This window comes from Coregonus clupeaformis, chromosome 3 (genome assembly GCF_020615455.1).
Source record: "Coregonus clupeaformis isolate EN_2021a chromosome 3, ASM2061545v1, whole genome shotgun sequence".
NCBI classification, from domain to species: domain Eukaryota; kingdom Metazoa; phylum Chordata; class Actinopteri; order Salmoniformes; family Salmonidae; genus Coregonus; species Coregonus clupeaformis.
Window position 1 is genome coordinate 6261901 of NC_059194.1, and position 14465 is coordinate 6276365.

At 45.7% G+C, this 14465-nt stretch overlaps 1 protein-coding gene across 1 annotated transcript; it reads left to right on the plus strand.

Annotated features, from left to right (window-relative positions):
• Positions 1–9471: 9471 nt before the first annotated feature.
• LOC121546005 (thymosin beta) lies at positions 9472–12329 on the plus strand. Its single transcript, XM_041856967.2, has 3 exons — positions 9472–9650; positions 11244–11348; positions 11844–12329. The coding sequence occupies exons 2-3, from the start codon at positions 11249–11251 to the stop codon at positions 11879–11881; spliced, it is 138 nt and encodes a 45-aa protein (XP_041712901.2). The 5' UTR covers positions 9472–9650; positions 11244–11248; the 3' UTR covers positions 11882–12329.
• Positions 12330–14465: the final 2136 nt, after the last annotated feature.

Below are 14465 nucleotides of genomic sequence, written 5' to 3' on the forward strand. Positions count from 1 at the left end.
TGACAGATTTTTCACCTAGTTGGCTCTGGGATTAGAATCAGTGACCTTTCGGTTACTGGCACAACGCTCTTAACCACTAAGCTACCTGCCGCCCCCATATGATTTACAGTTAAACTTTTTTGTGGATATCCAAATTCAACAGGCCCACAGTCGTTTTTGGAACAGTGTAAAGCTTCTAAGCAACAATCTCTCTACTGTCAGATCATTGGTGTTCGCCCTGTGTATGGCACTGCTGCCCTCGTGTGGTCATTCATAGACATTCCACCTTCAACCACTGCTGCCACTGTGTGGCCATTCTTAGACATTCCACCGTAAACCACTGCTGCCCCCGTGTGGCCATACATAGACATTCCATCTTCAACACCCACAACCGCCCAAGTAGGCCTAACGCATATAAAGCACCTAACTCAGTCATGCACCCTTTACATGCTACAGACCATGTCGTTTCACCACTGCTATGAAACATCATGAATCAGACACTGGGTTCGTTGAGATAAATAACACACTACTTTACCTAAACACGTTTAGACGTTTGTTAGGATCAAAAGACGTGCTGCAGGTTTTACGGACAGGTGATTTCTATTGGTCAGACTGACCTTTGTGTAGTGAAGCTTTCAGCAATGTTAACATTTAGAACACAAAGGTCAAAGGTTAATGGGAGAGACTGAACACAGAGTGAAGGTCACAGACGGTTTCCTCTTCCGTCTGTCCACACACACACACACACACACACACACACACACTCATGAAAGCTTTCACAGACTTCAAAACAATCTCTAAATCAAATCAAATCAAATGTATTGGTCACATACACATGGTTAGCAGATGTTATTGCGAGTGTAGCGAAATGCTTGTGCTTCTAGTTCCGACAGTACAGTAATATCTAGCAAGTAACATCTAACAGTTCCACAACAAAAACCTAATACACACAAATCTAAGTAAAGGAATGGAATAAGAATATATAAATATATGGATGAGCAATGTCATTATCAGAGTGGCATAGGCTAAGATGCAATAGATAGTATAGAATACAGTATATACAGTGGGGAAAAAAGTATTTAGTCAGCCACCAATTGTGCAAGTTCTCCCACTTAAAAAGATGAGAGAGGCCTGTAATTTTCATCATAGGTACACGTCAACTATGACAGACAAAATGAGGGAAACAAATCTAGAAAATCACATTGTAGGATTTTTAATGAATTTATTTGCAGATTATGGTGGAAAATACATACTTATAGTTTCTCAATACTTTGTTACAGTGGGGAAAAAAAGTATTTAGTCAGCCACCAATTGTGCAAGTTCTCCCACTTAAAAAGATGAGAGAGGCCTGTAATTTTCATCATAGGTACACGTCAACGATGACAGACAAAATTTAAAAAAAAATCCCAGAAAATCACATTGTAGGATTTTTCATGAATTTATTTGCATATTATGGTGGAAAATAAGTATTTGGTCAATAACAAAAGTTTCTCAATACTTTGTTATATACCCTTTGTTGGCAATGACACAGGTCAAACGTTTTCTGTAAGTCTTCACAAGGTTTTCACACACTGTTGCTGGTATTTTGGCCCATTCCTCCATGCAGATCTCCTCTAGAGCAGTGATATTTTGGGGCTGTCGCTGGGCAACACGGACTTTCAACTCCCTCCAAAGATTTTCTATGGGGTTGAGATCTGGAGACTGGCTAGGCCACTCCAGGACCTTGAAATGCTTCTTACGAAGCCACTCCTTCGTTGCCCGGGCGGTGTGTTTGGGATCATTGTCATGCTGAAAGACCCAGCCACGTTTCATCTTCAATGCCCTTGCTGATGGAAGGAGGTTTTCACTCAAAATCTCACGATACATGGCCCCATTCATTCTTTCCTTTACACGGATCAGTCGTCCTGGTCCCTTTGCAGAAAAACAGCCCCAAAGCATGATGTTTCCACCCCCATGCTTCACAGTAGGTATGGTGTTCTTTGGATGCAACTCGGCATTCTTTGTCCTCCAAACACGACGAGTTGAGTTTTTACCAAAAAGTTATATTTTGGTTTCATCTGACCATATGACATTCTCCCAATCCTCTTCTGGATCATCCAAATGCACTCTAGCAAACTTCAGACGGGCCTGGACATGTACTGGCTTAAGCAGGGGGGACACGTCTTGCACTGCAGGATTTGAGTCCCTGGCGGCGTAGTGTGTTACTGATGGTAGGCTTTGTTACTTTGGTCCAAGCTCTCTGCAGGTCATTCACTAGGTCCCCCCGTGTGGTTCTGGGATTTTTGCTCACCGTTCTTGTGATCATTTTGACCCCACGGGGTGAGATCTTGCGTGGAGCCCCAGATCGAGGGAGATTATCAGTGGTCTTGTATGTCTTCCATTTCCTAATAATTGCTCCCACAGTTGATTTCTTCAAACCAATCTGCTTACCTATTGCAGATTCAGTCTTCCCAGCCTGGTGCAGGTCTACAATTTTGTTTCTGGTGTCCTTTGACAGCTCTTTGGTCTTGGCCATAGTGGAGTTTGGAGTGTGACTGTTTGAGGTTGTGGACAGGTGTCTTTTATACTGATAACAAGTTCAAACAGGTGCCATTAATACAGGTAACGAGTGGAGGACAGAGGAGCCTCTTAAAGAAGAAGTTACAGGTCTGTGAGAGCCAGAAATCTTGCTTGTTTGTAGGTGACCAAATACTTATTTTCCACCATAATTTGCAAATAAATTCATTAAAAATCCTACAATGTGATTTTCTGGATTTCTTTTCTCAATTTGTCTGTCATAGTTGACGTGTACCTATGATGAAAATTACAGGCCTCTCTCATCTTTTTAAGTGGGAGAACTTGCACAATTGGTGGCTGACTAAATACTTTTTTTCCCCACTGTATATACCCTTTGTTGGCAATGACACAGGTCAAACGTTTTCTGTAAGTCTTCACAAGGTTTTCACACACTGTGAAATTTTGGCCCAAATTTTGGCCCATTCCTCCATGCAGATCTCCTCTAGAGCAGTGATGTTTTGGGGCTGTCGCTGGGCAACACAGACTTTCAACTCCCTCCAAAGATTTTCTATGGGGTTGAGATCTGGAGACTGGCTAGGCCACTCCAGGACCTTGAAATGCTTCTTACGAAGCCACTCCTTCGTTGCCCGGGCGGTGTGTTTGGGATCATTGTCATGCTGAAAGACCCAGCCACGTTTCATCTTCAATGCCCTTGCTGATGGAAGGAGGTTTTCACTCAAAATCTCACGATACATGGCCCCATTCATTCTTTCCTTTACACGGATCAGTCGTCCTGGTCCCTTTGCAGAAAAAACAGCCCCAAAGCATGATGTTTCCACCCCCATGCTTCACAGTAGGTATGGTGTTCTTTGGATGCAACTCAGCATTCTTTGTCCTCCAAACACGACGAGTTGAGTTTTTACCAAAAAGTTCTATTTTGGTTTCATCTGACCACATGACATTCTCCCAATCCTCTTCTGGATCATCCAAATGCACTCTAGCAAACTTCAGATGGGCCTGGACATGTACTGGCTTAAGCAGAGGGACACATCTGGCACTGCAGGATTTGAGTCCCTGGCGGCGTAGTGTGTTGCTGATGGTAGGCTTTGTTACTTTGGTCCCAGCTCTCTGCAGGTCATTCACTAGGTCCCCCCGTGTGGTTCGGGGATTTTTGCTCACCGTTCTTGTGATCATTTTGACCCTACGGGGTGAGATCTTGCGTGGAGCCCCAGATCGAGGGAGATGATCAGTGGTCTTGTATGTCTTCCATTTCCTAATAATTGCTCCCATAGTTGATTTCTTCAAACCAAGCTGCTTACCTATTGCAGATTCAGTCTTCCCAGCCTGGTGCAGGTCTACAATTTTGTTTCTGGTGTCCTTTGACAGCTCTTTGGTCTTGGCCATAGTGGAGTTTGGAGTGTGACTGTTTGAGGTTGTGGACAGGTGTCTTTTATACTGATAACAAGTTCAAACAGGTGCCATTAATACAGGTAACGAGTGGAGGACAGAGAAGCCTCTTAAAGAAGAAGTTACAGGTCTGTGAGAGCCAGAAATCTTGCTTGTTTGTAGGTGACCAAATACTTATTTTCCACCATAATTTGCAAATAAATTCATAATAAATCCTACAATGTGATTTTCTGGAGAAAGAAAATCTCAATTTGTCTGTCATAGTTGACGTGTACCTATGATGAAAATTACAGGCCTCTCTCATATTTTAAAGTGGGAGAACTTGCACAATTGGTGGCTGACTAAATACTTTTTTTTTAATGCAAGATATGTAAATGTTATTAAAGTGGCATTATTAAAGTGACTAGTGTTCCATTTATTAAAGTGGCCAGTGATTTTTAAGTCTGTATGTAGGCAGCAGGCTCTCTGTGCTAGTGATGGCTGTTTAACAGTCTGATGGCCTTGAGATAGAAGCTGTTTTTCAGTCTTTCGGTCCCAGCTTTGATGCACCTGTACTGACCTCGCCTTCTGGATGATAGCGGGGTGAACAGGCAGTGGCTCGGGTGGTTGATGTCCTTGATGATCTTTTTGGCCTTCCTGTGACATCGGGTGCTGTAGGTGTCCTGGAGGGCAGGTAGTTTGCCCCCGGTGATGCGTTGTGCAGACCGGACCACCCTCTGGAGAGCTCTGCGGTTGTTGGCGGTGCAGTTGCCGTACCATTAAATGACTGGATACTTCTCAGTGGCGATTTTAGAATGTAAATCTTGGTGGGGCAATAAATAAATGAATATGTAGATGCATGCCAGCAAAGCCACTACACAACACAACACTAAACAATACATTAATTGCACTATAACGGTGACAAACGGTGCCCACAAACTGTTAGGGCCTACATAAAGCTGTCCCAACAGCAGAGCTTTCTTTTCAGCACCATGGAGTGAATCACTTGGCTATAAGCGAGGCCTTGTCTAGCAGCGAAACAGTTCATTCAGCCTCATTTAGTGCCTTTAAAAAAAACATAGCTGATATGGCTGACATGCTTCAACAAATGTGGTTTCTACTGACGATTGAGATGTACAAACTATGGCATAAGGGGACGATGAGCGGATAAGAGGCAATCCGTGATTTCAATTAAGACATTAATGAGGGAGCTAGGATGGACGTAGTCAATATAACTATTTGTTCAACACTTTTGAAATGTAGAGTGACAGAATTCAGAACATGGGCCGTTCTTACAGTATTCTCCCTGTACACCAAGTCAGAACCATAGGATAAATAAAGGGGGCATAAAAGCAGACAATGAAAGCTCTTACAATATTAAATGATTGCATTTCTCCAAAAAAGGCTATAGGCTACATGTGCACCTTGAACAGGAAGTTGGCGCAGCGGTCCTTCTTGTGGGCAAATTTGGTCATCAAACTTTGTCATCAAAGTCTGGCATTCTCTGTAAACTAGGAACTCTGAAAACAAAACAAGGTCGAATCATGACATCAGTGATCTTCAGGTCGGAGCTCTAGGAAGAGAGTTCCCGACTTGGAATTCCGAGTTGGATGGCCATTCAAAACGTTTTTTCCCAGTCAGAGCTAGTTTTTTTCCAAGTTCCCAGTTGTCTTGAACACACTGAAGTCTGAGGTTTTCCAGTTGTTTGGAACGGGGCAGAAGTCATGCTGCATGACCAATGTATTCAACCTTTTCTGGCCCATGGTGTTGAATGTTTATCCTTTTAAGCTTGGAAAAGAGACCCTTAAACCCAGTCTTGGACCACACACCCACTCCACTGAATAGCAGGCTAGTGATTGCTTTGCAACGCTTGCAGTTAGCCACTGATTCCTTCCAAACCACTCATTGTTGAATTTGCTGCTCTATGGCAGCACCCAAGGGGCTTGAATTTTCGAGCTCTACCCATAGATTTTGCAGAGAAGTAGTGTCCCCATGAGAGACAGAACACTGAGCCAATCACGGCACAACTAGAGAACATTACCAAACCCTATGCTCCGTATTTTCTGCTGGCTGCCCCATCACCACAGAAAGCACTGAGCTAGGCTGAAACACCTGAATTTTGGAGCTGCCTTACTCAAGAAAGCAAAAAGGAGACCATGTTTGTATGCGGCTTTATTAACTCAATGATTTTTATTTTACATTATTTGCAAACTGATATGTGACATGTATTAATGTCCAAATAACATGCAAAACAGGCAACAAAAAAATAAAATGCATTCAACTGAAATGTGTTTTTCCTCATTTAACCCAACCCCTCTGAATCAGAGAGGTGCGGGGGGCTGCCTTAATCGACATCCACGTCATTGGCGCCCGGGGAACAGTGGGTTAACTGCCTTATTCAGGGACAGAATGACAGATTTTTACCTTGTCAGCTCGGGGATTTGATCCAGCAACCTTTCGGTTAATGGCCCAACGCTCCTACCCACCAGGCTACCTGCCAAGGAAAGATGGGGCTGTTGTGGAGCGGGTCGAGAGCTTCAAATTCCTTGGCGCCCACATCACTAAGGACTGGTCCACACACACCCGCACAGTTGTGAAGAGGGCACGGCAGCGCCTCTTCCCCCTCAGGAGGCTGAAAAGATTTGCCATGGGGCCCATGGAACCTCAAAAAGTTATACAGCTGCACCATCGAGAGCATCTTGACTGGCTCATTAACCGCTTTGTATGGCAAATGCACCGCCCTTGACCGCAAAGCGCTACAGAGGGTGTTGCGGACAGCCCAGTACATCACTCGGACCAAGCTCCCTGTCAACCAGGATCTCTATATCAGGCGGTCATAGGAAGGTCCCAAAAATTGTCAAGGACTCCAGCCACCCAAGCCATAGACTGTTCACTCAGCTACCGTCCGTCAAACGGTACCGGAGCATTGGGTTTCGGACAAACAGGCTCCGAGACAGCTTCTCCCCCCTAGCCATAAGACTGCTAAATAGTCAATTAATGGTACCCAAACTATCTGCACTGACTCTATCCTACGCACACTCACTATAGGGTATATACACACTCACTCACACACACTACATTGACACACAAAACCCACACACATTCACATACACTACATACGTACACACACACACATACCGACACAACACAAACACACATACATTCACATCACACACTTTTACAATAATTATTTGCTGCTGCTACTCTGTTCTTTATTTTACTCTTATCTGTCCCTTTACCCTGCCTTCATGTACATATCTACCTCAAATACCGTATTATTATCTATCCTGATGCCTAGTCACTTTACCCTGCCTTCATGTACATATCTACCTCAAGTACCTCGTACCTCTACACAGTGATCTGGTACTGGTACTCCCTGTATATAGCTCCACATTGATCTGGTACTGGTACTCCCTGTATATAGCTCTACATTGATCTGGTCCTCTGTAGCTCAATTGGTAGAGCATGGCGCTTGTAATGCCAGCGTAGTGGGTTCGATCCCCGGGACCACCCATATGTAAAAATGTATGCATACATGACTGTAAGTCGCTTTGGATAAAAGTGTCTGCTAAATGGCATATTATTATATAGCTCCACGTTGATCTGGTACTGGTACTCCCTGTATATAGCTCCACATTGATCTGGTACTGGCACTCCCTGTATATAGCTCTACATTGACCTGGTACTGGTACTCCCTGTATATAGCTCCACATTGATCTGGTACTGGTACTCCCTGTATATAGCTCCACATTGATCTGGTACTGGTACTCCCTGTATATAGCTCCACATTGATCTGGTACTGGTACTCCCTGTATATAGCTCCACATTGATCTGGTACTGGTATTCCCTGTATATAGCTCCACATTGATCTGGTACTGGTACTCCCTGTATATAGCTCCACATTGATCTGGTACTGGTACTCCCTGTATATAGCTCCACATTGATCTGGTACTAGTACTATATTCTTGTGTATTTTATTCCTCTTGTTTTACTATTACTAAACTCTGCATTGTTGGGAATGGCTCGAAATCATTTCACGGAATTTCATCAAGTCTACACCAGCTGTACTCCGCGCATATGACAAATACAATGTTATTTTATTATATTTTGTTTGGAAGTGCGGTAGGAGCTGTACATTTCCACAATGACCACTAGATGGCACTGCAGACTGCTAGAGGGCACCACTGAGAATGGCAATAATGTTTATGTCCCAAATGGCACCCTATTCCCTACATAGTGCACTACTTTTGACCAGGGTCCATTATTAGTGCATGACTTATGGGCCCTGGTAAAAAGTAGTGCACTATATAGAGAATAGGGTGTTATTTGGGACGCAAGCCATGACTCATTGATGATTACACAGTGACAGTAAACCACCCATCACCTTGCCTATTCAGGACATCACAGATGAACACCACACATATCACAATGTACTGTATGACCCTGGAGGGATACTATCAAACAGATCTGTTCCCATCCTGGAGTATGAACTCAATGTGTGTATGTGTGTGTGTGTGTGTGTGTGTGTGTGTGTGTGTGTGTGTGTGTGTGTGTGTGTGTGTGTGTGTGTGTGTGTGTGTGTGCGGGTCACCAAATGTCAAAAACCAAAGTCCTGCTATAGACGAGTCATGTCATATTTTAATCCACTGTTCCAATGGTTGGAGAGATATGAGTGAGCAGCCTGTTCTAAAATAGACATGAGCAGGGGTCATCCCCTGTTCAGCCATGCCGTATGTAATAGCCTGTAATACAGTCCTCTGGGAGATGTAAGTGTTTTAATCAAAAGAAAGGTATGATGTCAGCTAATAGATATAGTGTATGTGCTGTGTACAGAGGGTTTATTCCTACTGGATGACTCCTTCTATTGGGTCTGTTCAGACGTGGTACACACTATCCCCTACATAGTGGTACACTATTCCCTACATAGTGGTACACTATTCCCTACATAGTGCACTACATTGGCCCTGGTATAAAGGGAATAGGGTGCCATTTGGAACAAAAACAGGAAACAGATTAGAAAACGATATACTGTACAGACAAATGACAGTATTTAGAAAAGGACAATAGTTCCACCATATGTATTATCAAAACCAATTTACTTATTGTACTTATGAAAAATATATAAATAATTGTATTTTGAGACATTCAAGTGTTACGTCATCTGTCCCTGACCTCAGAATGCCAATACCCCAAAATCACCTCAGTGCATTGATTAAATAATGCATCATATACTTTCTTCATGAGCAGCACAGCAGCTTGCTATTGGTTGGCTCTTCCACCAATGTCTTCCCTGGAGAACATGAATATTAACTAGATGAAGAAAGAGAACGGAGACGGCAGACCTCTCTCTCTCTCTCTCTCTCTCTCTCTCTCTCTCTCTCTCTCTCTCTCTCTCTCTCTCTCTCTCTCTCTCTCTCTCTCTCTCTCTCTCTCTCTCTCTCTCTCTCTCTCTCTCTCTCTCTCTCTCTCTCTCTCTCTCTCTCTCTCTCCCTCTCTCCCTCTCTCTCTCTCCCTCTCTCCCTCTCTCCCTCCCTCCCTCCCTCCCTCCCTCCCTCCCTCTCTCCCTCTCTCCCTCGCTCCCTCCCTCCCTGCCCATCTTTTACTGCTTCCTCTCTCCCCCTCCCTTTCTTAGTTTCTCCTTCCTCCCTCCTCCCTTATTCTCTCTTAAACCCAAACCCTGGTGCAGACCTAGACGTGAAGACACTGGAAGACACTCACAGCCTTGCCTACCTCCATCTCTTTCCATCCCTGCCCTGGAGGATTAAAGCACACTGCTGTGTGTAACAAAGGTAAGCCTCAGTCTCTCTCCTCTCTCTCTCCATCTTTATTTATTTGGCTTTGTCTCTGTGTACTGAAACAAAGGATCTGAAGACTGAAGTGTACTGATCTGATGGGATAGAAGGATAGAGAGAATGGATGGATGTGTGGATGGAAAGATAGATGGAGAGAGTAAGAGGTGCTGTTGGTAGGATTTCAGTAGAGCAGGGTTATGTAGTGAGCAAGGCAGGATTGGGTTGAGTTGGTCTGGGGCTGAGGTAGGGCTGGGATAGGGCTGAAGTAGGGCTGGGATGGGGCTGAGGTACAGCTGGGATGGGGCTGAGGTAGGGCTGGGATAATATAATAATAATAAAAAATAATATGCCATTTAGCAGATGCTTTTATCCAAAGCGACTTACAGTCATGTGTACATACATTTTTACGTATGGGTGGTCCCGGGGATCGAACCCACTACCCTGGCGTTACAAGCGCCATGCTCTTCCAATTGAGCTACAGAGGATGGGGCTGAGGTAGGGCTGGGATGGGGCTGAGGTAGGGCTGGGATGGGGCTGAGGTACAGCTGGGATGGGGCTGAGGTACAGCTGGGATGGGGCTGAGGTACAGCTGGGATGGGGCTGAGGTAGGGCTGGGATGGGGCTGAGGTAGGGCTGGGCTATGAAAGGGGCAATGCTAGCCAGGACTGCATTTTAACATTGTGGAACAGTGCTGAGACTCAGGAGGAGAAAAGACGGCAAGGATGCAGAGATTAGAGGGTGAATAGGGAGAGAGAGAGAGAGGAGAGAGAGAGAGAGAGAGAGAGAGAGAGAGAGAGAGAGAGAGACTGCAGAGCGATTGAAAAAGAGACCAGCCCCAGTGAATGGAGAGAGAGAGAGAGAGAGAGAGAGAGAGAGAGAGAGAGAGAGAGAGAGAGAGAGAGAGAGAGAGAGAGAGAGAGAGAGAGAGCTAGAGGCAGAATGGCTGCTTTCATGCTAGAGGCAGAATGGCTGCTTTCATGCTAGAGGCAGAATGACTGGTGTCATGCTAGATAGCGTGTGTGTAAGCATGGTGTCATGCTAGATAGCGTGTGTGTAAGCATGTGGAAAGGTGTTATGATGGAGACTAACACGTGCTGGGGCGGTTGCAGCTCATGTGTGTATGTGGGAACAGGGGAGGGGGAGGTGTGTGTGTGTGTGTATATGTGTGTGTGTGTATATGTGTGTGTGTGTGTGTGTGTGTGTGTGTGTGTGTGTGTGTGTGTGTGTGTGTGTGTGTGTGTGTGTGTGTGTGTGTGTGTGTGTGTGTGTGTGTGTACGAAAGAGGAAACTGGCTGTGACCTTCACTCTGTGTTCAGTCTCTCCCATTAACCTTTCTTGCAAAAAGCACATATCTGTCATCTTCTGTTTTCAACACGATGGCATACATATAAGCAGAAAGGATTCTACCAACGTTCCCGACGCAAGATTCTGCCTGTGTAGCTTGTTTGTCAGCTGGTCTTAGAGGGACCAGCCAAGGTCAAATAACTGACACATGTTGATTTCTCTCTGTCCCTCTCTCCTTTTCTCTCCCTCCCTCATTTCCTCCCTTTCTCTCTCCCTCCCTGCTCCATCTCTCGCTCTCTTTCACAGCAACTATGTCTGACAAACCTGACCTGACAGAGATCACCTGCTTCGACAAGACCAAACTGAAGAAGACCGAGACGAAAGAAAAGAACCCACTGCCAACCAAAGAGAGTGAGTGACCATGGCTGGGGCTGGGTCTCTCTCTCTCTCTCTCTCTCTCTCTCTCTCTCTCTCTCTCTCTCTCTCTCTCTCTCTCTCTCTCTCTCTCTCTCTCTCTCTCTCTCTCTCTCTCTCTCTCTCTCTCTCTCTCTCTCTCTCTCTCTCTCTCTCTCTCTCTCTCTCTCTCTCTCTCTCTCTCTCTCTCTCTCTCTCTCTCTCTCTCTCTCTCTCTCTCTCTCTCTCTCTCTCTCTCTGCTGTCAACCTTTCTTTAGCCCTGCAGTATACAAACACTTGTCTACTACAAATCACTGAATCAGCAGCATCACTCTCTCCCTATAGGCCCTGGTCAAAGTAGTGCACTATATAGGGAATAGGGTACCATTTGGGACAGACACTGTATCGTCTCTGCATTGAAACCACACACCTAAAAACTCACATTCTCCCTCCCCAACATCTCCATACAGATGTGTGCACTGACATATGTGTCTTCCTGTCTTCTGTTTCAGCCATTGAACAGGAAAGGAAAGGGGACGCCACGCCTTGATGTGACTTGGTGCAGAGGAGGAGAAGAGGAGGAGAAGAGGAGAGGAGGCAGAGATGCCACCAACAAAAGCACTTTGTTTTGACTGTCTGTCTCAGTATTCTACTCTAAGTCACTTTTTGTTGTATAACAGGGTGCTGTAGGTCCCCAGGAGATGCAATAGTGGAGGGTACATGGGATGCATCCCAAATGGCACCCTATTCCCTATATCGTGCAATACTTTTGACCTGGTCCACTATATAGGGAATATGGTGCCATTTGGGACACAGAATTTCATCTTCACAGGGGTCTATCTATCATTAGGGGAATATAGCTGTAGCCTGGCTGCCAGGATGGTTCTGCTTTAAATAACAAGTATTGGGCCAGAAACAACACCTAATCTCTACCCCCTTACTCCCTAGCTTCTACCCCCTAGCCTCTACCCCTTTACCCCTATCCTTTACCCCCTAGCCTCTACCCCCTAGCCTCTACCCCTTTACCCCTATCCTTTACCCCCTAGCCTCTACCCCCTAGCCTCTACCCCTTTACCCCTATCCTTTACCCCCTAGCCTCTACCCCCTAGCCTTTACCCCTTTACCCCTATCCTTTACCCCCTAGCCTCTACCCCTAGCCTCTACCCCCTTACCCCCTAGCCTCTACCCCTTTACCCCTATCCTTTACCCCCTAGCCTCTACCCCCTAGCCTCTACCCCCTTACCCCCTAGTCTCTACCCCTTTACCCCTATCCTTTACCCCCTAGTCTCTACCTCTTTACCCCTATCCTTTACCCCCTAGCCTCTACCCCCTAGCCTTTACCCCCTAGCCTCTACCCCCTTACCCCCTAGCCTCTACCCCCTTTACCCCTATCCTTTACCCCCCTAGCCTCTACCCCCTAGCCTCTACCCCCTTACCCCCTAGCCTCTACCCCCTTTACCCCTATCCTTTACCCCCTAGCCTCTACCCCCTAGCCTCTACCCCCTTACCCCCTAGTCTCTACCCCCTTTACCCCTATCCTTTACCCCCTAGTCTCTACCTCTTTACCCCTATCCTTTACCCCCTAGCCTCTACCCCCTAGCCTTTACCCCCTAGCCTCTACCCCCTTACCCCCAGCCTTTACCCCCTTACTCCCTAGCCTCTACTCCCTAGCCTTTACCCCCCTTACCCCCAGCCTTTACCCCCTTACTCCCTAGCCTCTACTCCCTAGCCTTTACCCCCTTACCCCCTAGCCTCTACCCCCTAGCCTTTACCCCCTTACCCCCTAGCCTCTACCCCCTTACCTCTACCCCCTTACCCCCAGCCTTTACCCCCTTACCCCCTAGCCTCTACCCCCTTACCCCCTAGCCTCTACCCCCTTACCCCCCAGCCTTTACCCCCTTACCCCCTAGCCTCTACCCCCTTACCCCCAGCCTTTACCCCCTTACCCCCTAGCCTCTACCCCCTTACCCCCAGCCTTTACCCCCTTACCCCCTAGCCTCCAGCCTTTACCCCCTTACCCCCTAGCCTCTACCCCCTTACCCCCCAGCCTTTACCCCCCTACCCCCTAGCCTTTACCCCCTTGCTCCCTAGTCCTTATTTCCTAGCTTATACCCATCCAAACCACTCAGAACTACCAAAGGTACTAGGGTAGGGGCTAAGGGCTAGGGGCCCTTGTTGTTGAACACCAAACCAAGTCAGGGATCCAGGCTAAGAGAGGTCGAGGAGAGGAAGGTGGGGGGATTATGGAGATGTTTTCATATTTCACTTTTTACTTTTCTTTATGAAATAAAGACAAAGGGGTGTAATACAAAACAACAGATTTGGGTCTGACTTTCTCTTACGATGAATGATGTTTGAGAATAATATAGTAGTCTCAAAGGGGGTATGGACAGTCCCTACTTAGAATATGTAGTACATTAGACAAATACAGAACATATGTACAAAATTAGGCTACCAATACAATAAATGAAATTATGAAATAATACATGATTCTTGAGTGGATAGAATTAACATGGCAATAGTGGGGTTTTGCAGACAGTTTTGCCCAGTAGAGGAAGACAGAAGTTAAATCGGCATATTCACACCTACAGTTCAGACATGTCATGAATCATAATTAATACAATTACAAGCCTGATATCCCTGTAGTATTGAAAACCAGGTCAAAAACTCGGTCTAACAATTAGAGATATATTTATTGCCCATATTCTTCTTTGCAAACACACACCCATAAGGTAGGCTGGTACCATTTATAACATAGATCTTATTGTATTGTTTTAATGCTTGTTAAATCGCAGGGCCGGTTCCAGGTATATGTGACATAAGTGGTCGCTTAGGGCCCCCGGCTGCTAGGTGTCCCCTAACCAATTATTACTAAAGAAATTTAGGAACTTAGTCGGGGTCTCAACTTACTATTGAGCGTTAGAATAGTAGAATACACCAGGTGCAATTTCAAAATGTGGTTGTGCATAGGGCTGGGCCGTATACCGTATTTTACGATATACCGGTATTGATGCACGGACCCGTTTGGGTTTTTACTTGACCTTCTGTAACGGTATTTGAATCTTTGGTTTGTTAAACGTGATACGCCGTGTGTAACGCACATTTGTATAGTTTACTTCGCTACTTGAGTCATC

What these genes read in the sequence shown, in the direction of transcription:
- LOC121546005 (XM_041856967.2), top strand. Translation starts at nt 11,249, where the DNA reads ATGTCTGACAAACCTGACCTGACAGAGATCACCTGCTTCGACAAGACC. An exon ending in CCCACTGCCAACCAAAGAGA is followed by an intron (nt 11,349 to 11,843) that starts GTGAGTGACCAT and finishes CTTCTGTTTCAG; the next exon opens with CCATTGAACAGGAAAGGAAA.